Raw genomic sequence first — 26,212 nt, forward strand, 5'->3', positions numbered from 1 at the left:
TAATGTGCAACATCGCCTTTGTATTCAAGCCTCAAAGATGACAAGCAATCTGGAAAATGCCATTTTAAAGGCTTTACATAATTTGTTAGGTAATTATGATCTATTATCTAGACTACTACCCTCCCTTGTTTGGCTGGAATTCTTGTTGCAGGACATCTGTATCCATGTAGGTCAGGACACGTGGAAAATTGGATCCATTTGTTTTCTTGCTGTAATTTCTACAATGAGTTATGTGGTGTATTTATTTGGTCATTGCTTATGGTTTATCCTGGGAGAGATTTGGTGTTCTATGAAATTTTTTAATTAGGACCTTTGTTTCAAGAAAAGTAGCCAGCTTTTTCGGTTCTGCCATCAAAATACGTAGCAAGTTGATACAATTTGTAACTGTTCTGAATTATTCTGAGTCAATTTTTGAGTGTCTGGCAATTAAAAAAAATTATGTCACTGTTTTAAATTTTTTTTTAGTCAATCATCTTTGTGATGGCTATGGCTAAACAAATAAACTGATTGATTGATACTATCCTTATTAAGTCTTCTTCAGTTCTGAGTGTTAGCAAGATGTTAAAAGTCAGCATAGTAATAAGTTTGTGTACCACAAAGAGAGGAGAGCTGGTCTTGTGGTAGCAAACATAAATTGCTTCCTTTGCGAAGCAAAGTCCACCCTGGTTTGCATTTGAGTGGGAGACTATATGTGTGAGCACTATATACTCCCCTTGGGGGATGGGGCCACTCTGGGAAGATCAGCTGCATGGTTGCATGCAGAAGGTTCCAAGTTCCCTCCCTGGCATCTCCAAGAAAGGGCAGAGGGAGAGACTCCTGCCTGCAGCCTTGGAGAAGCTCCTGCCAGTCTGTGTAGACAATACTGAGATAGATGAACCAATGGTCTGACTCGGTTTAAGGCAGCTCCCTATGTTCCTATGATCAGAAATAATTTTTTTTAAAGGAAAATAAAACATTTTTCAATGCCTCTCTTTTAGTATCACTTCATCATCTGAACAGCAACAGCATAGAAATCTACTTTCCAAATGACTTACATTTGCCATCAGTGGGACAATGACAATCCATCTGAAACACTCCGATATCTACAGAGCCATCTAGTTCTCCAAACCTCTGTATGAGGCCAATTATGTTTCAAAAGATTAGAGAATACTTTAAATGACAATAAGAAGTACAAAAGCTACATAGTGGAAAGGGATGAGTCAACTGGTTTTACAGAGACAGTTAAGAAAATACCTGATCAAATACCATCACAGAGAGCACAACTGAAAATTGCTGAACTCTTCCAATTTAATGTCCTTCATTATCATATCCTGAAGATTTAGGGGTCTGGTATGTTAGCTTCTAGTACTGTACATATCTACATCTTCTGGGTTTGACTGGCCATGATCCATCAGGTCGGGGTCAGGATTAAACTTTGGGGTCTTCAACATATCTGTGAAAGATATAAAGGTGTTACAATGTGTGTGTTTAGCACCCTTCTGCCAGATGATCTTCAAGAGAGTCTCTGGATGATGATGATGATATTATTATTAGCAGGATATACAGTAAAGGCCACTTGAATTTCATACCTGTTACGACACTGGGCACTTTCACTTCAGCTATCAAAGGTGTAGAATCTGCCTGGGCAAGAGTCTTCCCTGAATGAAAGTGCATCTCCAAGGCTTTTACCTCTTCTTCTAATTCAGCAGCTACTATATGAGCTTCTGAAATGTTATGGTCAGTTTTTGAAACATTCTGGATTAAAAAAAAAGAATTCTAACATAAACCGGACAAAAATATAATAGTTTTATGCATGCCTTAGGACAATGTTTTAAGCAGAGTGGATTCTAAGCACAGGTTTAATAGAATGTAAAGAGTGGTGTTTAGCAGTAGTCAATGCAATCAAAATACTAGGGATGTGTAAATAGATTCGGGTAAAAATCTATTTGTACCTGAATCTAGCTGATTCGGGTGATTTGGAGACAAAACAAATCACCCCTGTGGTCCATTGGCTAGATTCGAGTCCAAATAGAATCGCGCCTGATTAGATTCTAATCGATTCAGGATTCGGATCTCTCCTGTTAATTTCCCCAGATTCCCAGCTTTCATTTTTTTAAAAAAAGCTAAGCTCTACCCCATGTAGAAGTGGAGTTATGGAGCAAAATGGTGGTCACTATTTTTCAAGTGTTTGCATTCTTAGGTGTATAATAATTTTTCCTCAATGAATCCCTATGAGGATTCATTACACACCTGCATTTCTTCTATTCATTTTGACTGTCTTTTGGACAGTGCCAACTGTCAACTGTCAGGTGCAAAATACACTCCACTCCCACCTGCAAGACTGAGGTACTACTCAGTTTATGTTCTAGGAATTTTTTCAAGTGTTTGGGCTCTTTGGTGTCTAATAACCTTTCTTCATCAAGGTATTCCCCTCGGGGGATGGAGCCACTCTGGGAAGAGCAGAAGGTTCCAAGTTCCCTCCCTGGCAGCACCTCCAAGATAGGCCTGAGAGAGATTCCTGCCTGCAACTTTGGAGAAGCTGCTGCCAGTCTGTGTAGACAATACTGACCTCGGTGGATGTATGGTATGACTCAGTATATGGCAGCTTCCTATGTTCCTATCCCCAGCAACATTGGGGAAACAGTGAGGGCTGATGGGAGCTGTAGTTCAGCATTTTCAGAAGGGCTGAAGTTGTGCTGCCCTACTTTAGGCTGTGCCTTTCATTGGTACAGAATGTAACTTCTTCTCTTTATCTGCCCAGCAACAGCTTTGCTCACATACCTTCCCCTCACTTTTAAATATCTAGGCAGGAAGCCTTGCCATGTTACTGCCTTGCCAAACAAATAAATACAAGTGGCTCCCAACAACATCTGGAAGGCAACACTTGGAGACCGCTACTCTGGATAACTTCCTTGTCAACATTAATATTGTAGGGATGTGCATGAACCTCAGTTTGTGCAGCAGTTCGAATTGGAATGGGTTCATGGTTCCGCGAACTGGTTCATTCTGGTTTGGCCCAACCGTGAACCATTTCGGCAGTTCACGAGCAGCCCTGGGGGGTGGGTGGGGGTGGCAAGCAGTGCCTTTAGAAGTGAGTCCAGCAGGTCCTTAGCTGCATGACTGCTGTTCTGTGCAGCTGCTTGCTGCAGTGGCGCTCTCCCCAACAGACCGCAGTGCTGGCATGCACGTGGCCTCCGCACATGCGCAGAAGACATCTGCGTGGTCAGCAACACAAGGATGATCAAAGAGCTTCCATGCATGTGTGGAGGCCATGTGTGTGGAGGCCATGAAAGCTGCATGGAGCAGTGGTCGCGCAGGTAAGCACCTCCTGTACTCACTTCTAAAGGCACTGCTTGCCACCCCCACCCACCCCCCGGGGCTGCTCGTGAACTGCCGAAAAACGGTTCATGGTTGGGCCAAACCAGAATGAACCAGTTCGCGGAGCCACAAACCACTTTGAATTTGAACTGCTGTATCAAACCAAGATATGAATTCATGCTTAAATGTTAATGGTGTTAGCCAAGTACTGGATAAATTCAAAGATGGGAGCCTCCATTAACTGCCAGAATATAAGTAGAGGAGGTAGTCTGTATAAAGTTATTTACATTGCATTAACTATTAGCTATATTTCATAAAATTTAAAAAATAAGGGTTTAGTGCTTGTCAGTTATCTTATTCCCTTTCCTCTTCTTGACTACAGCTTTGCTTTTCATGAGAAATTGGGAATAATACAGCCTGTACATTGTTCCACACATAAATGGAAAACAGATTTTAAATAATAATAGTAATGATAAAATAAATGCTAAAAATACAGGCCCCTCCACAGTCCTTCTGTAGCTATGGGTCCTACATTTTTTAACACAGCACTTCAAAATACAATGCAGATCAAAGAAAGGTGCCTACATGTCATTGCTAAATCTTGGGAAAGAGCCTACCTTGGTAATTTTATCCTGAACAAGTGGTACTTCTGCAGTGGGTCTTTTTGTCCATAGTGATGCTATCGCTTCATAGGTTGTACGGCTCGCGGCATAAACCTTCTTACCTGTCACCTAAATTTAATTTTAGAATTGTTACTGAACTGAACCACCAGTTTTAAAAATATTCCTGCGTAGGCAAAGCTAATTGACTTCTCCAATAAGCTGTGTGATTCACCCAATAGTGAAAGAAAAACCTGGTAATTACAGATGGCAATCTATTAGAGGTTTTCAAATTCAAAGTTTAACTAGCTCAATGATTTTTCAAGCAGGGCCACTGGAAAAAAAACAACAAAAAATACAAGTCAATGTGAGAGCCATTCCCCACTGGGCTGACCTGACTTTTCTCAGTGCTGGGAGATCCCTTTAAGAGAGACAGAGCCCTCTATTAAAAGCTTTAGGAGGAGAGCACTGGGAAGGGTACACTTCCCAGCACTCTGTCCACACTTTCAAGATGGTCCATTTCCCTTACGGCTTTGGGCAAAGCACTGCACGGTGAGACTGGTCGTCTCCGCATGGTGCTGGGGTGCTGTGCAGAGTATTCAGCTTTGGCTGAAGCTTCACACAAGCCCAATGAACAATTAGTTAGGGAAACACACTTAGGGGTTGACGAAGGCCGCCCCTGGCCTCTGGGCAATACAATAAAGCACCCTAAACTAGCTGCAGGAGTCTTAAAAGAATCAGAATCAGAATCAAGCTTTATTACAGTCAGAGACCAGCATAAAATTACACTTTAAATGAAGGTAATACTAGAGAAAAGTTACATGTTGCAAATATGATGACAGCTTTTGTGAAAAGGCTAAAATTTAAAATAATTACAATTTAAAAAGAGACAAGCTACTAAAAAACTAAAACTGCTAAACATACTTCTCCCTAATAAAATGCACAGAAAAGGTAGAAGGGGAATTTAAATAGTGGTAGTAATATAGCTGAAAATGATTTCATATGTGGTAAAAAGCTAGAATTAAAATTAAGAATGGTTAAAACTATAATGGTTAGCATAAGCTGGACTATTACTAAAAATGGTAAAGTTACACAAAATACACTAAAATACGCTAAATGGTGTCTTAAAAGAAGTGTGGCAGAAATTCAGACACCTATTAGGAGAGCTTACCTTTGCAATAACTACTGACTGAACAGGGTAGCAAAGAGAAACACCCAATGTGCAGAGTCCCAAGGGATAGGCAATTTTCTTAAACCTGGACCCTGCAAAACCCAAACCAAATGTTTAATAAAATGCACACACCTGCACCCATAACTACTGAAATGAATGCTTCCCCCCCGACCAACCAGGAACCCACAGCACTGGTGGACAAATTCACATCATCAGTCTGGAGAGGATCACATCACATGTGCTTGAGCTACAGGTAACACAATTAGCCATAAAGCAGTAACCGGTTCGGGCATCCTAACTTTAAGCTTGGAAGTAAATCCCACGGAAATCAGTGAAACCTATTTTGTTGTTGTTACACTGCTTCCCATTCTCAAAGCAGTAAAAAGTGTAAGAGAATGGCCCTCTGCTCCAAAAGGCCCCACAACTAAACATACATTTTACACCCGCTTACAGTATACGAACATGCACTGAAGCACTGGGATGTGAGACCTACTAGGACGTCACAGCTTCTGCTTATCCCAAACTCTCCAAAAGCAAAGAGCCTTTCCTGCCATATTACATGTGCAGAACTTGATTCTCTCTACCTACCGGAGAAAGGAGGCACCCAGGCCAGGGGAGAGCATAACATCCGCCCCCCTAGAGACCAGCTCTGGCCTGTGAGGACTGTTGGGGCAGCCACCCCCCCCCCACCTTCCCAGGAATACGGAAAGACCAGGGTGCCCGGAGAGGAAGGCCAGAAAGGAGGCACCCAGGCCAGGGAGCTCTTGTCCTCAGCTCCTGAAAAGACCAACAGCCTGAGACAACTTTTTTAAAAAAATCTTCTGTAATTTGCTTCTTTTAATATTGTAAACCGCCCAGAGACGCAAGTTTTGGGAGGTATAAAAATATGTTAAATAAATAAATAAATAACCACTTTAGGTGCCTTTTTCAAGACAGAAAGGTGGTACAAAATGTAGTAAATTAGTAATAATAATAATAATAATAGTAGTAGTAGTAGTAGTAGAAGAAGAAGAAGAAGAAAGGAAAACAAGTTAAAATAGCAATACCAGGGGATAGCAGAATAGAAGAAAAAGAAATCAGCCAATTACAAAAAGCAACATTACTGGGAACAGCCTATATTCTGCAACAATATCTATAATAATAACTATTATTATTATTTATTCGATTTCTACACCACCCTTCCAAAAATGGCACAGGGCGGTTTACACAGAGAAATAATAAACAAATAAAATGGATCCCTGTCCCAAAGGGCTCACTAACCACAATAATAAAAGCAACAACAGTGATAATAAAATTCAGCCATCCCAAGTCCTTGGGAAGGACTTGATGTCTGGATAAAACAAACCAATCAATAACACCTGTCTGACCGTGTAAACAACAGCAACAACAACAACACTTTGGTGCATAAGCTCTAGCCAGGTGCACCCCTGGACCTACCAGTGAAAGGGAGAGGACAGATTCTGTGCATGTATATAAACATGTACCTTCCCACCTCCATTTCTCTCCCTCTCCCTCTGTTTCTCCTTCTGTGCTGTGATAGTAAAAGCCCCTGGGAGAAGGAACCTCTCATTTTGAAAACAGCAATGCCACTCTATGAGTAAGTACTTTGGCAGCCATGTCTAGATGTTGCCCAGTGTCTGGGAAAGGGTCACCAATTCCGACTCTTGGAATCAGGTCTGTCTTAGAGAGGCATCTTAAAGCGCTCACCGACAGCTGCATTCTCTGGCTTCGTACCTGCCAAGGTTACACAGGGAAACGTTTGTGTGAGCCAGTTGTACAAGGATATGGCGGCAGCAATTTGTATGCGTGATTGTGACCACTGTGGCTGTGCCAAGACAGGGGAAACCACCTGGGTGAACTTGGCTGTGATCAGTTGTGTTGCTTCTTCACAAAGAGCATCTTCAATTCAGGAGAGGTTCAGAATGTGCAACCCTTACCTTTCCTTGCAAGGACAAGCCCAGTCAGTCCAGAAATTGTAATGACACCAACTTTTGGGAGAAATTCTGGAGGTGGATTCTTCAGATAAACATATGCATCTTTAAAAAAAATAATCAAAATTACATCACTTGAAGTATAGAGTGTTTCACTTGGTTGTTCTCAGAATTTGCAATGGTACACAAAGGTAATATAACTGCATTATATACACAAAGGTAATATAACTGCTTTGCAACTGCATTATATTCACAGTAGTAGTAGTAATAGTAGGAGGAGGAGGAGGAGGAGGGAGCAATACACGTTTAGAAAAATCAGGGTGCCTTTACTCCCCAAATTTTAACCAGGTTTATGATTTACATGGCCAAGTGAATAAAGAGAGATTAAGTTTAAGCTTTGCATATACTCACCCACCTTTCCCAAACTGTATAGTAGATATCATCCCATTTTTGACAAACAGGTAAGCATCCTACACAAAGAGAACACAGTAAGCTTTTCTTCATCTGATGTCTAGGTTAATGCAGCAAGAAAGAGCGGGAGAAATAAAGCTCAGAAAACCTTCTAGAATTGTCTGGTCTAATTAAACACCTCCAGGGAGTGATTTGCAAGCAGAATGCGCTGTGTGGGGACCGGGGTAGAGTGCTAGCACCCAGGATGCATGTGCAATGCTTTTGTGCCACTTTATCAGATTATGGGGCTGTTCACACGACCGCATGCATGGTTGGGCGGGGGGGGGGAAAGGAAGGGTTCAACCTATCTTCCCCCAGATGACCGCTCACAGCCTGGGTGGCACGCAAGCCACACACCCACACAACCAGCAGCGCTAAGAGCAGTGCGGATGGATCTCCACGCTGCTCCCAGCAGTGCCGGTAAACAGAGGCTGCAACTTGTTGTGACACGTGCAATGCATTGGGAGATTCCCCCAAGAGATGGGACGCTCTAGGCGCTTGTCTCTGTGTGCGGCTGGGCTAGAAGCAGCCCAGTTTGCTCATGAGCTGCAAGCTCGGCTCAAGGAAGCAGCCGGGCTACAAAGCCAGCCTAGGTGATGCTGGCCCACCGGGATCAGGTCCAATCCCAGTGGTTCTCATATGCAGCCTAAGGCAGGCTGGGCATCCGTAGCCTGGGTTAAGCTGCACGTGAGAACAGCTTCTATCAGTGGTATCACCTCTAATGAGCCACAATATAGTGTGGTCCTTTTTGTAAACAAAACTTGTATTGAAAAGTTATTTTGAACTTACACCAGAAGAGGTCACTACCACCCAAGTTTTCACACTAAGTCCACATCCACACCAAAATATGGGGGGCATTCTTGAACGTGATGAGCATTAAAAGGCTTGAGTTGGATGTGGAATTCAGTCTCGGCTTACCACCAACAAGAGGATAACATCCTACACACAAAAGCAACCAAAGACTTCTAGGAGCATAAACAAGATGTATTCCATCCAAGAACGCTATGGTATTCTGAGTTCTTTTGCAAGGGAAAAGTCTTAAGTGCTTTTCAAATTTTACTTCTGCTCTCCAAAGTTTGGCAAAAAGGAACTCCTTTGAGTTCAAAACACTCTGGGAATCTTGGATTGAATAAATCCTCTTTACACCCATAGAAACTTTTGGTATTGTGTGTCAGCTCTGATGAACCCAAATGCTCATTTGTGATAAAAACTGCACAAGAATTCCTACTCAATTAAGTTTAAAACACAAAGGGACATAGGTAGCTGCCTTATACTGAGTCAGACCCTTGGTTCCGCTTTCTCAGTATTGTCTATACCAGGAGTGGGCAACTTTTGGCACTCCAGCCAATAAATTGTGTCTGGGGATGATGTGAGTTGTAGTTTAACCATGACATTACTCATGTGCAGTGTACCCTTGGTCTACAACAACTATCTTACCAGTGTGTCCCTGGCTGGCAGCAGCTCTCCAAGGTTTCACGCAGGAGTCTTTCCCAGCCCTATTGGGAGATGCTGCCAGGGATTGAACCTGGGCCCTTCTGCATGCAGATCAGATGTTCCTCCAAGGCCCAATTCCCATAAACTCAATTCTCTTACCTTGCACCCATTAATGTAGTAACTAGTTGTCTCTCTTACTGACGAAATCCCACTCTGCAAGCGGCCAGGCTTTTCATCAATATACCTTGATTCCAGAGGTGGGGCATTATAAATAGGAAGCTGGAGGGAGAAGACGGGGGGTGGGTGGGGAGGGGAATAAAAGCATATGAGGCTTGCCGCAGAAATCCAATGAAAATGGTGAGATGCGTCCATAAAAGCAAACGTTGCTTCTTGTCCTTGAATGAGACTATCCTCTCTATTGCCCTGATTCTGCAGTAATTTTGCCCTCACAGTTGAGGTTTGCATATATAGAAGGTGTACTCCACATGCACAAACCTGCACTGGAGGATGATGTCTACTGGCTAAAATGACACACACAAAACATCTTCACAGGACTAGTTGCATAAGGAGAGACAGACTTTATTATGGTCATTGACCAGTGCAGACTAGTTGAATAAAATCATACCATGTCTAAAGAAAACCAGGATGAGAATAACAAGAGAAATATATTTGCTTTTTATAAACCTATGTAATAATGCTAAAGGCCTGTGTAGATCACAGTGGGACGGCTATTCAATCTTGTTTTTCTCAGCTTCCATTACTCTAAAAAACCCCACCAAAAACGTATTGACATTAGATTATCTTCTTTATCTTCACTCTTCTGCATCATTCACAATGGACTGTGATGTAATACCCCCAAGTGTTTTGCTGCATTTATTTGTCTGATTATACCAAATTGCTGTTATACTATTATGTTTCCTGCCAGGTAAAATGCAGAGGAAAGCCTTCACTGTTTTCAGATACATCCTCTCTAATAAAACGCTTGGTGTCCGTCCGTGGACGGACACCAAGCGTGCGTTCGTGCCTGGCCTGTTCTGGGCATGCCCAGAACAGGGCAAGGGAGGCACGAACGGCAGGACCCGGCGGCCATGTTGGGGCCGGGAGAAGGAGAAGTGGCCGCCGCCTACGCCAGGAGGAGAGTGCGGGAGAGGCGGCGGCGCAGCCGTGGCCACGGCCAGAGGTGGCGGTGGCCACGACGGGGCAACTGGCGGCGGGAGTGCGGGTGAGGCGGCGGCGGGGCCAGAAGCGGCCGCCGCAAATAAAGGAGAGAGGTGCCGGGGGAAGAGGCGGCGGGGAAGCTGGCCGAGGTGGTGGCAGAGCCGCCGCCGAGGCCTGGCGCCGCCAGTAAAGCCGGGCGGGGGGGGAAACCTTGGGGCCCGATCCCACCATTCCCATCCCCCCGCCAAATTACTAAGGGCCAAATTGGCCCTGAAAAATGCCGCCGCCGAACCGCCCTCCCAGCTGCCCGATCCCACCATTTGTACAGGAAAGAGGAGCTCGCTAGCAGAGCTCCTCTTTCTGCAAAGGCTCTTCTCAAACTGGCGCTTTGAGTGGAAAGGGCGTCCTTTCCGCTCAAAGCGCCAGTTTGAGAAGAGCCTTTGCAGAAAGAGGAGCTCTGCTGGCGAGCTCCTCTTTCCTGTACAAATGGTGGGATCGGGCAGCTGGGAGGTTCGGCGGCGGGGGCCGAAAGCATTACTAGCGCCCGTTTTTTAACGGGCTAAAATTCACTTGTTTATTTATAATTCTCCCTTTTTATCAGCAAGAAAAAATGTTTTCAAACAATTTTTATAAGAAAGGAAATACAAAAATATAAACATGTAAATGTGGTAGAAAAGATGCAGTCTGTATATTTACCATAATGGGACTTGGTTTAAGACTCAATCCCTGCTAACTTGGCAAAGAGGCACCTTTTAACGTGGTGATTCTCTATTCACCCCCAGCACAGTACCTCCAGTGACTTGCTGGTGTCTGTCTTGTGTTTCTTTCAGATTGTGAGCCCTTTGGGGACAGGAATCCATCTTATTTATTATTTCTCTGTGTTAACCGCCCTGAGCCATTTTTGGAAGGGCAGTATAGAAATTGAATTAATAATAAATAAATAAATAAATAAATAAATAAATAAATAAAATATAATATAATATAATATAATATAATATAATATAATATAATATAATATAATATAATATAATATAATATAATATAGTGCTTACAAAGGGCTTTATTAACTCACTAGTATTTTGAAGCCCGTTCTAATAACAGGCGCTAGCCTTTTCCTCTCCCCTTTACTGTTTTTTTTTTTTAATTCTGACGACGATGCTGCCGCCGAAGTCCCACCCTCCCTCCCTCCCAACTTCCGAAACCACCTTACCCCTCCCGTGACAGTTGAGAAAAGAAAGACCTAAATTGAAGAGGGAGAGAGGAGCTCGCAAGCAGCGCTCCTCCCTCTGCAAAGGCTCTGCCTGAACTGGCGCTTGGGGCGGAAAGGACGCCTCTTGGAGGGAGGGTGGGACTTCGGCGGCGGCAGCATTTTTCTTCGGCCGCCACCCACCGCGGCCCCTGTCTCTGGCCGGGCCGGCCACCCAGGACTCTGGCGGGCCCGCCACCCACCGCCGCTGCGGCTCCAGCAGGCCCACCGCTGCCGCCCGCGGCTCCGGCCGGGCCTCTCCCTTGTCGCCGCGGCGTGTCCTCTGGCCAAGGCGGCGGCGGCCAGTGTCCCCCGGCGCCGCTCACCCGGCTTCTTCGGGGCGGGTCGCCTAAGATGGCCACCGGGTGCCGGTGGCGTGTCTCCCTTGCTCTGTTCTGCGCATGCGCTCCGCGCATGCGCAGAACAGGCCAGGGAGGCACGGACACACGCTTGGTGTCCGTCCACGGACGGACACCAAGCGTTTTATTATAGAGGATACATGACTGAGTTTTAAACCAAGTCCCATTATAGTAAATCCTAGTCCCCTAGCATTGGGTGCACATGCCCCTTCCTTTGCACATGAGAGGAAAAACTATTCTACTTCCAACTCTGGCTTAGAATCAATCAATCAAAGTTTATTACGGTCTATGACCAGCACAACAAGGGGGAAAGTTAGAATAAATCAGAATCAGCATTCACGTTTGAACCAGGCTATCCTGGCTTATTCTAGGAAGAGTCTACAAACGAACCAAGGTCTGAAGCTAGAATTGTGGCTAGAATAAGCCCAAATTGCCCAGTTCAGCATCACAAGAGATTCTGGCTTGTTTTAAACCAGGATCAGGAGTCCTGGTGTGTGAACACAACAGGGGAGTGTGGGCACCTGAGGCTAGGGGGATGCCGCATAAAACCATCAGTCCTGTTTCCACATGAGATCTGAACCGGGCACTGCATTATAATTATATTTGACCAAACTGACATGTGTCTTTCAGGAAAATATTTAACTAATGGTTCGTTATTACAAATGAAGTGAATGAGTACCAGTAATTCATACAAGAGCCTGAATCACCTCACTTATCAACAGATGCATTTGTTAATTTTTCCATTCATGCCAAAACAGTTAATGACACCATTGCTCGAATGTGGGGGAATCCTTGGTTTTCCACTTGTACTACAGTATGAATATTTATATACTGCTTTTCAACAAAATGCTCACATCAGTTTACACAGAAAAATAAATAATAAACAAAATCCTTCCCTGTCTCAAAAGGGCTCACTTTTTTTTTTTTTTTAAGTACCAGGCTCAAACTATCATACTTCGGACACATTATGCGAAGATCCAGCTCTCTTGAGAAGTCCATAATGCTGGGGAAAATTGAAGGAAAGAGAAGAGGACGACCAGCAGCAAGGTGAGTGAATTTGATTACGACAGCAATGAATGCACCACTGAGAGACCTTAAAGGCCAAGTTGAAGTCAGATCATCTTGGAGAGAATCTATCTATGTGGTTGCTAAAAGGCGACACTGACTTGATGGCACTTTTAGCAATCAATCAATCACTCACTCACTATGTGACATTCCTAGTCTTGCTGCCATCAAGAAAAACATAAGGTTTTTGTGCACAGTGTCCTGAAAGTCTGATAAAAAAATATATTCATCATCAATTTAGCCATTGGTACCTAACTGATTTTGTTAATTTAATCAAAACATAACTCAAGAATTCATTGATAACATTGCATTCCCAACACATATGAAGAAAGCTCAGGGGGGACCTTACAAATATTACCTGATGTGCCTTAACCCGATGGGATTTGGGGTTGTCTTCAGTTGCAGCATAGACACTAATCGTTGCAGATCCCAAGGCAGTAGGAAGCGCTGCCCATTTTACCATCTGGGGTGAGTGTGTGTTTAGGCAGAGAAAATCAAAGAAAATCATGAGTTGCTTAACAGGATATAAAACCGTTTTTCAAAACTCTGATTAATTTCAACAACATTTATGTATTTATAGACCTGGTAAATTCATTAAAGCAGTTAACCCACCCCACCCCTCCCCCTTACAGTCACTTTGGGAAACATTTTAACAAGTAAAACCTTTTCACAGGAGGTATAAAGAGGCTTCCGTAGTGAACAAAGTTTGATATTACAAAATTTAAAAATTTGTCCGTGCTAAATTTTCTTTGGATGCAAAGAAAATTGCTTACCATAACTCCTGTAAGCCTGTTTCCTTGCCTTGAACATTATTTTTCAAGTATTCTGAAGTAGTGATAACCACTTTGATGCAAGAACCTGCCTCCCCCCCAACCTTTTGCTTATCTTACTCTGTAAAACACCACCTACACTGGTTGAGCTACAGCCATAATAAATCATTGTTACAATAAGGCGCTGTTAAAATGTGCGCCACAGTAGACATCTTTATCATAGAGAAAAAAGTAATGTTTTAATATCACTTCAGATGAAGACTACTGATAATATCCGGACTTGTAAAAAACCACAGAAAATAAAGCTGCTGTGCTGTTGAGTTGTCTTGGCACCCACAGAGCCGTGGTTGTCTTGGGTAGAATACAGGAGAGGTTTACCATTGCTATCTCCCGCGCAGTATGAGATGATGCCTTTCAGCATCTTCCTATATCGCTGCTGCCTGCTATAGGTGTTTCCCATAGTCTGGGAAACATACCAGCGGGGATTCGAACCAGCAACCTCTTGCTCCTTAGGCAAGTTATTTCCCCACTGTGCCATTAGGTGGCTTAAATACCCTTACAATATTACTGGAAGGACTGATCTAACAGTGTTATGAAGTGCAGAAATCTGCTTTCTTGTATAGCATCTAATAACCTTTTCAAAGTCCAGCAAATTGTTTAGTAAAATATACATCATCACACAAAATATGGAGTTATCAGAACAAAATTATTGATTCTCTAATATGTAGTATATCAAAACCAAATCTAATCATGAAATTTGAGTACACCAGTTCAACTAGTTTGTGGACTGAGGTCCCCTTTCCAATAGCATTTATTTCTGATTTGTCTTTTCTACGGACATATGTGATTCATACATAAGTGATTCGCAAGCCAGGATCTCAAACAAGCTGTAGCAGAAAATGAAATAAAGATAATAAAACAAACTGACTCACTGTGTGGAAGGGGCAGACAAGAGGGTGGATAAGTGAAGCAATGTAGATTAAAAAGGGAAAATGCAAAGGTTACAGATTTGAAAGAGCAGAAAAGACAACTGGAACTGAAGTTATGTAGGGATCTACATATGTCAGCTTTATAAAATATGCAAAAAGAAAACATGAACAAGAGCTTGGAATACAAACATACAGCAATTAAATCATAAGAAGATGCATTTGTGATAAACTGGCAGATGGTCAGAACTTGATTTATAAAGTGATAAATGCTCATAGACTAAATAAATAAATGAAATATACTAAAAACCATCTTACACATCCAAAATTTGGTCCTAACCAATGCTCTAATTTTTTTTTCATCTGTGTGCAGAATGAGTTTTGTTCTGAGCGGCAGTATCAAGGCAGGGTGTGCACACATGCATTCAGAGTGGGGCCTTCCTGATTCAACTTGAGTGGGATCTAAATTTAACTTAGTGGACATCAAAAAAATGTGTGAGCACAGGCACATGCACATGCCTTAGAGGGAACGCTGGTCCTAACTCATTTTTCAGGGCACGTGTTAAAGCACAGTGGCTGGGATACTACAGCTTGAAGAAACGCAAGTTACCCATGCTTTCTGTTCCCCCTGCCAACTTGTGATCACTAAAGCTACTTGGACACGGCTGTCCCCCTGGGTAAGGCAGGGGTTCTCAAACTCTGGTCCCCAGATGGCCTTTGGCCATTGTGGCTGGGGATGATGGGAGTTGTAATCCAACAACATCTGGGGGATCCAAGTTTAAGAACCCCTTGGTTGAAGAGATGTGCCACCTAACAAATACAGAGGAGGAAAAAGAAGAATCTATTCTACACTGCCCAATGTGCAAGTGTATTTTGCCACATATATGCACACATGTACATTTGAAATCAGCAGTCCTCAGCGAATAAGCTGTGTGGGAGTTTTAGTATTTATTAAACAAAGTTCTATTTGTTATAACACACATTGCTCAGTATTTACATGGCAAGAATTGTGCTGTGACTTCTGAAATTAGCTCAGTTCTTCAATGGCACTAATTGCTTTTCTTTGAGATGTCTACTGAAGTCAACTGCGCAATGACTAACAAAATGCTACTGTCCATCATTTCACAAGCCCAGTAATATGTTCAGGCACTTATTCAAAAGAAGCATTTATTCAGAAAAATCTTACTAAAGGCTCAATATCACAAGAATAAAATTCTGCCCAGGGAGATGACTTTTGATCTTAGCTACATTTGGAGGGGCTGAGATAGGAGTTTAATGCTTTGTAGTTTTCCTCCCTTCCTCGGAATGCAACTCACATAGGTAAATAAAGCATGTTTAATTTTCAGCAGATTCCTCTGTGTGTTCAAGGTTGGCATCTGGAGGTTTTTCTCTACTTGAAAGTTTGTTCAAAAGGCTTCACAAAGGCTTCCAACGTTTTGTTCAGTTTCATTATCTAAGCATATCATTCTTAACTGAAGCACATTTTGAATGTTTTGGGACATCCTAGAAAAGGGAAGTAACAGCAAACAGCGCATGCCTTCTCCCGATGTGGCCAGTAGAAACAACCAAAAGGTAACCCCATGGACCATAGGTGTGAAGCAGCTTTTGATATAAATCAGATTTCAGAAAGTAATCAACTGAAACAAAATTACAGCAAAACAGCATGCAGGTAAAACATGATTAGTGGGAGATGCGAGTAATGCCCACTTAGAGGCAAATCATTTTTCTGCAAGCAAAATGACGTAACTCCAGCAAAACCAGGCTACAGGGGAAAATTGCTTCAGTGGTAATTGATGCTTCACAAAAAGAACACATTACTGCTTCCCAATCAAGACTGACATTTTTCAGAGTCATTTTATGGTGTAATTAGTCTCCTGGAGAAAATCATTCTACCCCAAGGGATGCCATCCTAGTTTGGAGATTTCACCCTATTGTTCTACTCTTGAAACTGTCATTACACTTTGAAGCAATAAGCATTTTGATGTTAAACACATTGTACTGTGTGGGGATGGTCATGATGTTGTCATTCCATTCTGGTTAACTAAGGCTGGCAAAGAATTCTGGGAACTGAAGTTCTGAAGTGATCTACAACAGATCTCTGGAAGCATTTCCTCTCCTATGGTCATGTAACTTTAATCCCCAGGACAAATAAACCTGGTCCAAGTTTTTACTGAAGCTGTGGTCTACACCTATAAAGGCTTAAGCAGTTTGTCTCTTTTTAGAATAAAGACCTGCTTTAACACCAGAATCAGCAGGGATGAAAATAAACAACTTTTAGGCAAATTTAAAGAAAAATAGACTCTTGGATTTATACAGAGGAGCCTGAATAGGAGGAGGGCATCCCTGAGTGCTGGTTTTCTCCTATAACAAACATGGGGAAGAATACTAAAAGGGCACAAAACAACAAGATGGAGCTTTTATGACATCACAATACTAATAATAATGTTTAAAAAACACACAAGGGGAAAATTGTGATGCGGAGAGTCCAAGTAAAGATCCCTGAGTGAGCCTATGACAGATCCCAGTGTCAAAGGACATTTGAAGCAAATTAGTGTTGCTCTTTTACACTATAAAGGTGAATTATCAGGGTAGCCAGGATCCCCTTGAGAACAAACACATGTCAACACAATATGGTCTCCCTTGGGGGCAGCTTCAGGAGGAAGGCAGAAGGAAACAGGCCTGAGGCGGCCGGGGAGGAAAGTCTAAAAAGCTACATTTTGCAGCACAGAGACCTCCTTCAGACTAAGGTTAAATAAATTGAAACTTTATTGTTAGATCACGAGCCTGATCAAAAACAGACGCTACAGAAAAGATGACAAGAAGAGGAAACGAGGGAGGGAGACAGACAAGGAGGCAGGTTTCGCCCTCCTCTTCCTAATCTAAACCGCTTAACACTTCCGAAACGGCACAGGGGCCAGCGGGGGCGCAAGGCTGCTTAGACACCTTGGCCCGACAACACCACCCGCTTCCAGGAAAGCTCCTGCTGCGCCCTGGATTGTGTGCGCTCAGAGCCACTCCGTCAGTGGCGCAGGAAGGAGCACTCTGCACATGCCCAGAGGCCCCCTCACCCCTAGCACCACTCCCTACATTCAGAGCTGTTTGACTGCGCTCAGACGTCCTCGCTGTGGCGGGAAGGGCGAGGCTCCTCTGTGGCGCGGGAGACAGCGCTCTGTGCATGCTCAAAAGGCCCCCTTCATTCAACCACACAGCCCTGCGTGGAAGGCAGCTGCCCTGTCTCGTTGGAGGCGCGCCTCTCCAACTTCGGCCTGGGCTGGGCTCTGCCTTTGCTCCCCGTCCCCGGGGCGGGTGAGGCGGAGGAGTGAGAAGACCACTCACCTTGGCCGCCATCTTGGCCCCGCCTCCTCGCTCGCTCTCTTCCGCGCCGAGCCGTCAAGGAGAGGGCGGAGCTCAAGGAGAGCCGACGGGGATTGGTGGGGCTGGGCGTGACGTAACTTAACGTGTAGGGCCCTCCCCCATGGCTCCGCCCCTGTTGGAGAGCTGGAGGGAATTTCGCTCCGCCAAGCGGGGAAGCGGCTCTTGGTGCCTTCTGGGCGGCCTCCCTCTTGGCAGTTTTTATGGTCCTTTGCAGAGAAAACGAACCACCCCGCCACAGAGGGAGGTCTCGCAGCAAGTGACAGGTGGGCTAATTTTGCAGGTGCCAAGACAGTTGTATTCATCTCCGGGATTGGAGCTCTGTTCGCGTTTTCTTTAGAATTTTAGATCTGGAAGGGAGGTTGGTTGGAGGAGCTCTAGGGTGCCAAGATCTGATTGTAAGATCGAGCGGTAGGGGGGTCCCTTCTCCTCCTCCTCTCACACCCACGAGTCTCTCTTTAGTCCACAGTTTTTCAGCAGGAAGATCGATGGAAGGGAAAATGAGACTGAGCAGAAAAAGAAAGATACAGAGCAGCGGGAGAAAAGGGGAAATTGGCCCAGAGAAGAAGGAAAGACAGAGGAAGCAAGAGAAACAGAGGTGCTTTGCAAAGGATGGGAGAGAGCAAGGGAAGGCTCTAATGTATTTATGGTGTAATATTATGAAGTGTAAATGGAAACAAAATTCATCTTTGTTTCTGTTGCATTTGTCTTCTTTTATCCTCTGTTTCTTCTTAAGAAACAGTTTGCTTGCTGCTTCAGCTTTATGGACTCACCTACACAGAAACATAATTTCCACATTACAACTGGCCCCATCCACCCCCAGCACAGTACTTCCAGTGACTGCTGCTGGTGTCTAGCTTATGTTTCTTCTTAGATTGTGAGCCCTTTGGGGACAGGGATCCATCTTATTTATTTATTATTTCTCTGTGTAAACTGCCCGGAGCCATTTTTGGAGGGGCGGTATAGAAATCGATTTATTTATTTGCACTGCACAAAATCTGGCCAGCTACATATTAGATTAAAGCTTGCTTAGCTCACTGCCTTGGACTAAACCCCACTGAGGAAGCCAAATAGGGCTGACTCCAGAGTAAGCAAGCATAGGTTTAAGAACAGCTCTCCTGGATCAGGCCCAAGGCCCATCTAGTCCAGCATCCTGTTTTGCACAGTGGCCCACCAGATGCCTCTGAGAAGTCCACAGGCAAGAGCTGAGGGCATGCCCTCTCTCTTGCTGTTACTCCCTTGCAACTGGTATCCAGGCACCCTGCCTCTGAGGCTGGAGGCGACCCATAGTCCTCAGACTAGTGATGGACCTGTCCTCCATGAATTAATCTAAACCCCATTTAAAGCCATCCATGCTGTTGGCTGTCACCACCTCTTGTGGCAAAGAATTCCATAGGTTAATTATGTGTTGTGTGAAAAAATACTTCCTTTTGTCAGCCCTAAATTTCTTGGCAACTTTCACAAACTTGGCAAGTGTGCACTCTTTTTGTAGCAAAAGGAAGAGTCTTGTTGTAACCTAAAGACTAATAAACACAGCACTGGATTTTGTGGACTAGTGCCCTCTTCACCAGATGCGTGAAATCCTAGCCTCAGTTGACTAGGGTATACATGGAGTACAGCAGGGGAAATGTGTACTGAATGCAATACAATGAAATACAAATTCTCCAGTGGTTCCGAGGTGGGACTGGGACAGTCTTTACTTTTGGAAAGTGCCTCCAATTGGTTGATGGGCTAAGTCCACCACTTCCCACACTCTGCTTCTCCCCTTTGCTTGTGTGGAGTGGGAAAGCAGATGGCTCGAAGGCTAGTGAGTGCCAATCTTTGCTCCATGCTACCCGTCGTCTTCCCACCTTTGAGAGAGGCAAATCAGCTGCTCGGAATGGGAGAACAGTTGGAGCTGAAGCAGAGGAGATGGATGAACACTGCTATTTGCTTCCCTCCCCTCCTGCCTATCCTGGGAGTGAGGCAGAGAAGCCCATGAAGTCCTGCAGTGCCTCACCACCATCATGAATGTTGTGGAGGAGTGAGTGGTGGCAAGCTCATCTCTCAAATTAACTGTTATGGGAGGAGAGCTGGTCTTGTGGTAGCAAGCATGAACGGTCCCCTTTGCTAAGTAGGAGATTACATGAGTGAGCCCTGTAAGAGATCCCCCTTAAGGCAGGGGTTCCCAACCTGTGGTACTCCCGATGTTGCTGAACTACACACCCATGATTCCTAGCTACAATTCGTGGCAGGGGATGATGGGAGTTGTAGTTCAGCAACATCTGGAGTACCATTCCAGATGGTGTCACTTGGAGACTGTTGCTCTTCAAAATCTGAGCTTTTGCTCAGATCTGTTGCTCTTCAAAATCTGTTGCTCTTCAAAATCTGAGCTGGGGTCCTTCAGGGCTCCATACTGTCTCCAATGCTTTTTAATATCCACATGAAACCGTTGGGAGAGATCATCCAGGGATTTGGTGCTGGGTGCTATCAGTATGCTGATGACACCCAAATCTATTTCTCCATGTCAACATCATCAGGAGAAGGCATATCTTCCCTAAATGCCTGCTTGGAGGTAGTAATGGGCTGGATGAGGGATAACAAACTGAGACTGAATCCAGAAAAGACAGAGGTACTTATTGTGTGGGGTCATCACTCAGGAAGCAATATTGATCTACCTGTTCTAGATGGGGTCACACTTCCTCAGAAGGAAAAGGTACACAGTCTGGGTGTGCTTCTGGATCCACACATTACCCTGGTTCCCCAGGCTGAGGCAGTGGCCAGAAGCGCTTTCTATCAGCTTCGGTTGATGGAACATGCTTCCCATGGGAATAAGAGCTTCTCTGTATCTAGTGGCTTTTAAAAAGTGTCTGAAGACTCATGTTTTTACCCAGGCTTTTAAACTTTTTAAATTTTACACTGTTTATTGGTTTGTTCTAAACTGTTTTTAGAATTTTAATTGATTTTAATATTTTGTTTATTGCTTTGTTGTGAACCGCCCTGAGACCTTGGTTTGGGCGGGGCGGTATATAAATGTGCTAAATAAATAAATAAATGGATGGATGGGGCCACTGGGAAGAGCACCTGCTTGCTTGCCTGCTGAAACTTCCAAGTTCCCTCCCTGGCATCGCCAGATACAGCTGGAAGAGACTCCCAAGTCCTCCTGTAACCTTGGAGAAGCCGCTGCCAGTCTGTGTAGGTAATACTGAGCTAGATGGACCAGTGGTCTGACTCGGCATATGGCAGCATTGCCCTATATGATCACTCTCCTCAGTCGCAACTAGGAACCAGCACTCCACTCCTGATTCATCAGCTTCAACAACCCTTCAAGCCGTCTTGGGAAACTTCTTCTTTGGCCACTGTGGCCAGGGATGATGGGAGTTATAGGTGTTTTTTAAAAAAAAAAAAACACCACCCATTGAGGTACCTGAGATTGTCTTCAAGGGGTTGTAAATCTACAACTCCCAAAGGGTTTTTACCACGAGGCCTTTTTAACCTCGGCATAGCTCCTAAGCGGTGTTGCTTTCCCTCACAGTGCCTTCCAAAGCCAGAAGCAGTTCCCACTTGCCCTTCTGAGGCACGGAGGTGGAGTTGGCACGGCAGAAGGCAAGAGCTGTTTTGAGGCTCAGGAGGAGTTCGGTTTCAGCAGGACGGAGGCCTAGCCCCTGAGGTCCAAGCAAAATGGAAAGAGGACGCAGCTCTGAATCTGCCTCCTCTTTGGAGCAAGCCGCACTCCCTTTCCCATTGTGAGGCATGGGGCTAGAGTATGGGAAAAGCCAAACAGTGCATCAGACTGAGGCCTGGCCCCGAGGTACAGACCAAATGGAGGAAGGAGGCAGCTCTGACTCCATCCTCTTCTTAGCAAGCAGCACTCCCTTCTCATCTAAAGACTGGAGTGTGTTCAGTGCCGAACAGCAGTATCGAGGCCTAGCCTCTGAGGTGCAGATATAATGGAGAAAGGTGGAACCTCTTTCTCCTCCTGTAAACAAGCACATTCCTCACTCTTTATGAGGTGCAGGGTTTGAACGTGGTGACTGCCTCGCTGGTAGGGTTGCCATATTCAAGCTCTTCAAATCCAGGCACCCTCATGTGCATGTTATGCAGATTAACGGATACATCGTCCAGTGGTCTTGTATTCGCTCTGGATAAGCTACTAGAGCAATATAATCTTCTACCAGAAAATAACATAAAAATAAATGAAGACTACACAAAGTTTGAGAAATTAACAGCAGCCATGGGGGTGGGGGGGGGATACACTGAGCTTTTCAGTTAGGCTACAAGAATTGACACTGACTCGATGGCACAACTTAACCTCAGTGTCGACTCCTAGCAACCATGGAGCCCTGTGGTTGTCTTTGGTGAAATACAGGAAGGAGTTACCATTGCCTCCTCCTGCGCAATGTGATTTGATGCCTTTCAGCATCTTCCTATGTTGCTGCTGCCCAATATGGGTGTTTCCCATACTGTCGGAAACATACCAGCGGGGATTTGAACTGGCAACCTCCTGTTTGCTAGGCAAGTTACTTCCCCACTGTGCCATTAAGTGGCTTTACTTGGTAGAAAACCTGATTGAAACCAATGGTACTTCCAAGTAGGCATGCATAGAATGGGTTGCATTATAAAGCCAAAGATCTTAAACATTACAATACGCAGGTAGGCAGTGATTTGCATCCAAATCAGGCTATCCTTTCAACTGTGCTATAGAGATGCCCTGCTGACAAAAAACAAAGACTATATTCCTCAGAAGCTTTCCCAGACAGCAGGCTTTACCCGCAGGTTTTCTGCAAGGCTTTATTGTGCGTTCGAAGTTGCCCCCAAAAACTGACGCAAAAAGTTGATTTTTTTAAAACCTCGGATGTAAATCAGGCTAAACTCTAATGCATGATGAAAAACCCAAATTGGGTGTGAAGTTCTCCTTGATAGCTCGCAGGGACTTTGGGGTAAATTTGGCTGATGTTTGAATGCACACCACCATTCCAGAGGAGACACGAACTAAAAGCCCTGTGCGTAAAGCTTCCCTGGGATTACTTATTGTGAATCTCTCCCAGCCAGCCTCTGTGCATTACCTACCTTACTCAAAGTAGCTTTATTTATTTTTTAAATATGAAAGCTGGGAATCTACCTGAAAATCTGGGGGAGATGGCAACCTTACGCACTAGGCCTCATTGGAGGGCTAGCCCTGTTCTGATCTGTGGAGAACTACCACATCCTGGGGAAATATTCTAGGACAGCTTGCTCCTTGATGTGTTAGTGTTTTCCTTGCAGGGAGCTTTAAGCACGTAATGTGAACCATGTCCTCACCCCCACCTCATTATGCAGCATATATAGACCTAAGCTTTATTACATGTAATTGAACTGAACACACTCCCCCCCCCCCCGTTTACCTTCCCCTCCTTTCTTTCCTTTGGGAGGCATGCTGCTCTTGTGGTTGTGAGCATGAAGTGTTCCCTTTGCTAAGCAGGGTCCACCTTGGTTCTCATTTGAATGGGTGACTACATGCGAGTGCTACAAGATTAGGCAGTGCAGCTGTAGCTTAGTGGAAGACCATCTGCCTATTTGCCTGTAGCAGATCTCAGGTTCAGCCCCTGGCAGCATCTCCAGTTACGGCTGGGAGAGACTCCTGCCTAAAAATTTGGAGAATACAAATGCAATAAGTGCTTACATAGCTGAACAGACAATGTTTTAAATACAATGTGAAAATGTGTAGACATATGACAAACTGTACCAAACATGTACCATGACTGTACCAAACTGACAAAGAGAGCAAGAAATGGATGTGTAGCAGTAATACCGTGTTTCATTGTCTTCCTCAGTCCACAATGAAAAGCATCTAAGTAGGAGGGTTTTTTTTTTTAGAACTCCAATGAGTTCCCCCCCCTAAAAGAACAGTAAATTAAAGTAAAAGAACCTTTTTTCTAAAAGAACAGTAAATCAAATGTAAAACAGCACCTCATTAGACAATACTAACAGCACTAGAACAATAAGAAAATAATAGATAGAAGGGGGGACCTTGAGACGTTGTTCACGACTTACAGCTGTTGTCTTTCTAAAAAGCCCCCCTTCACAAATAACCAATATTTTAAAATACTGGTTCACTGGTTTCACCAGAGGCAAAGGAGGAAACAGAAGGTTTACTTAGCAAAGGCCAAATTGACAAAACTTTCTGTAAAGACCAAACAAGGGTCCTGTTCTCTTTAGTGTACTCACTATAGCAAAGAATTCTACTGTGTTCTCTTGGAAATGACTGGTTTAGCAACAGCTGTATCTGATGTTCTTAAGGAGAGCATGGTATTTACTGTACAAGAAAACAGCGAGATCCATTTCATAACAGGCCTAGAAGAAACATACTTGGGGGCTATTCACACGACCGTGCAGGCAGGTGGTTGGGCAGGTGGTGGGAGGTAGAGTGGTCACCTTCCTCCAGACGATTTATTGTTTATTTATTTATTTTATTTGATTTCTATACCGCCCTTCCCAAAATGGCTCAGGGCGGTTTACACAGAGACATAACAAATAAATCAGGTGGTTCCCTGTCCCCAAAGGGCTCACAGTCTAAACAGAAACACGATAAGACACCAGCAACAGTCACTGGAGGTACTGTGCTGGGGGTGGATAGGGCCAGTTACTCTCCCCCTGCTAAATAAAGAGATGGTTGCTTCTTTGGCATGGATCACTCCCGACAACAGAGGCTGGGACTCATTTTCCCAGACTCCAGATATCCCACAGGGCACCATGTGACGAGTATGGTGCCTTGGGTTAGGCTGCTCTTGAGAACAGCCTCTCCAGTGAGATACAACCATCTTATTTCCTTTTGAGATAACATTTTTTCTGTACGTTCATTCTAAAATGTTTTCATGTTGTAATTTTGTCCACAATACTAACCCTAACATCCCTATAATCACAATGGTCATGAAAGTGTTTGATTAGAACAGTATCTCCGGAAGCATTCTTGAATCGACTCGTATGATCTTGAATCCTCACCTTAACTGCATGAGTAGTTTGCCCCGTGTAAGTTAAGTCTCATGGACAAATTGACATTTGCACCACACCAGATGTGTCACAAGTGCCAAATGTATGAAAATAGAATGTTTTCTTCAAACCAGGATGAGTAAATTGTGTAACTTCATATGCTTACACAAAGAGCAAAAACTGCATTTGTGAGTGCCAATAATTTAAGCCAATAAAGCGCTTCTATAAGATGAAACAGATTCGTACAGATCTGCACATAGCACAGTTTTGTTGTCTTGTATGATTGATTATTGATGTATTATACATTATTGATGTATTATTATTATTATTATTATTATTATTTACATTTTATATCCCGCTCTTCCTCCAAGGAGCTCAGAGCGGTGTACTACACACTTAAGTTTCTCCTCACAACAACCCTGTGAAGTAGGTTAGGCTGAGAGAGAAGTGACTGGCCCAGAGTCACCCAGCAAGTCTCATGGCTGGATGGTGATTTGAACTCGGGTCTCCCCGCTCCTAGTCCAGCACTCTAACCACTACACCACGCTGGTTCCTTGGCCTACAACTCCCATAATCTCTGACAATTGGCCACTGTGGCTGGGGATTATGGGGGTTGCAGTCGAAAAACAGATGGGTGGGGGGCCAGAGTTGAGCTGGCCTGGTGTAGACCATACCTAGCTAGATGGATCAATGGTCTGACTTGGTGTAAAGCCGCTTCCTGCCTTTGAGGGCTTCCCTGAGTTTTGACTGTAAGCTCCTCAGGTTATCAGTATGACGTCTTTCCATGTAAGCAAACAAACACGCAAGAAGCAAACAAATTATGTTGCATGGTAACAATAATTTAACATGACCATGCAAAAACAAACCAAAAACATATTCACTATCACGGGGGAAATCTAAAATTATACAGACTTCAGCCACAACTCCATTGTACATGTTTGCTCACGTCAATCCTGAATTACATGCCTCAGATGCTTGAAGGTAATAGGATTCAGGACTTGATCTGGGATATTTCAGGAGCGCCTGGCAGGAGCTGTTTTTCATAGACACTTGAAGCAAGTTCGTTTAAGAACTTTTGAGGAAGAAATTATTCCATTGCCTCATGGTAACGGATGTTATCTAACCAGCTCAGAAATGAAATGAGAAGTTAATGGCCCTGGTAGGATAGGTTTTAACTGAAATAATGTCAGCTCCTCAGAGATCTCGCTCACTGTATCTATATTTGAAGGCCCCTATCAAAAAGTATGGCTCAGTCAGCCTTATCTTATTAGGAATTACAGAATTTATCCGAGTCTTTTCCGTAGGCTTTTGGAGTGCCTAGCTGGAGGGGACCCATGATGTCTTTCTGCATTAGCTGTCATTTACGCCATGAGCATAAATCATTGTGAGGCCCCAAATACACCTTCAGCAACTTCTCATATCAGGTGATGGATTAATTATCTTCTGTCCTGCGATAATGGGGGAAAGGCTTGCTCCAGGCAATTTG

At 44.1% G+C, this 26,212-nt stretch overlaps 1 protein-coding gene and 1 long non-coding RNA gene across 4 annotated transcripts in view; one reads left to right on the forward strand and one right to left on the reverse strand.

Moving 5' to 3' along the window:
* On the reverse strand, positions 1 to 17,893 carry APOOL (apolipoprotein O like). Of its 3 annotated transcripts, none has more exons than XM_053273749.1 (9): positions 17,743 to 17,893; positions 13,069 to 13,173; positions 9,042 to 9,161; positions 7,414 to 7,468; positions 7,005 to 7,103; positions 5,068 to 5,159; positions 3,915 to 4,028; positions 1,569 to 1,734; positions 1 to 1,432 (listed from the first exon to the last, which is right to left on the reverse strand). In XM_053273749.1, exons 1-9 carry the CDS (start codon positions 17,752 to 17,754, stop codon positions 1,335 to 1,337), a joined length of 861 nt encoding a protein of 286 aa, XP_053129724.1. In that variant the 5' UTR covers positions 17,755 to 17,893; the 3' UTR covers positions 1 to 1,334. The 3 variants fall into 3 exon arrangements, with proteins under 3 accessions (XP_053129724.1, XP_053129721.1, XP_053129723.1); XM_053273746.1 differs by lacking the exon at positions 17,743 to 17,893 and adding an exon at positions 17,494 to 17,735; XM_053273748.1 differs by lacking the exon at positions 17,743 to 17,893 and having other exon boundaries at positions 13,069 to 13,310.
* Positions 17,877 to 26,212, forward strand: part of LOC128335453 (uncharacterized) — a 14,336-nt gene continuing 6,000 nt past the window's right edge. The window contains exons 1-2 of the long non-coding RNA XR_008311617.1: positions 17,877 to 18,044; positions 18,241 to 18,376. This is a non-coding gene — a long non-coding RNA (uncharacterized LOC128335453). The remainder of the gene's footprint in view (positions 18,045 to 18,240; positions 18,377 to 26,212) is intronic.

The sequence above is a fragment of the Hemicordylus capensis genome, chromosome 11 (genome assembly GCF_027244095.1).
Source record: "Hemicordylus capensis ecotype Gifberg chromosome 11, rHemCap1.1.pri, whole genome shotgun sequence".
In the NCBI taxonomy this organism is placed as follows: domain Eukaryota; kingdom Metazoa; phylum Chordata; class Lepidosauria; order Squamata; family Cordylidae; genus Hemicordylus; species Hemicordylus capensis.

Coding starts and splice junctions, on each gene's coding strand:
- APOOL (XM_053273746.1), bottom strand. CDS start 17,583: ATGCACAGAGCGCTGTCTCCCGCGCCACAGAGGAGCCTCGCCCTTCCC. Junction 9,162..13,068: donor ATCGGGTTAAGGCACATCAG/GTAATATTTGTA, acceptor TTCTCCCTCCAG/CTTCCTATTTATAATGCCCC. Junction 7,469..9,041: donor ACTACATTAATGGGTGCAAG/GTAAGAGAATTG, acceptor CTCTTTGTGTAG/GATGCTTACCTGTTTGTCAA.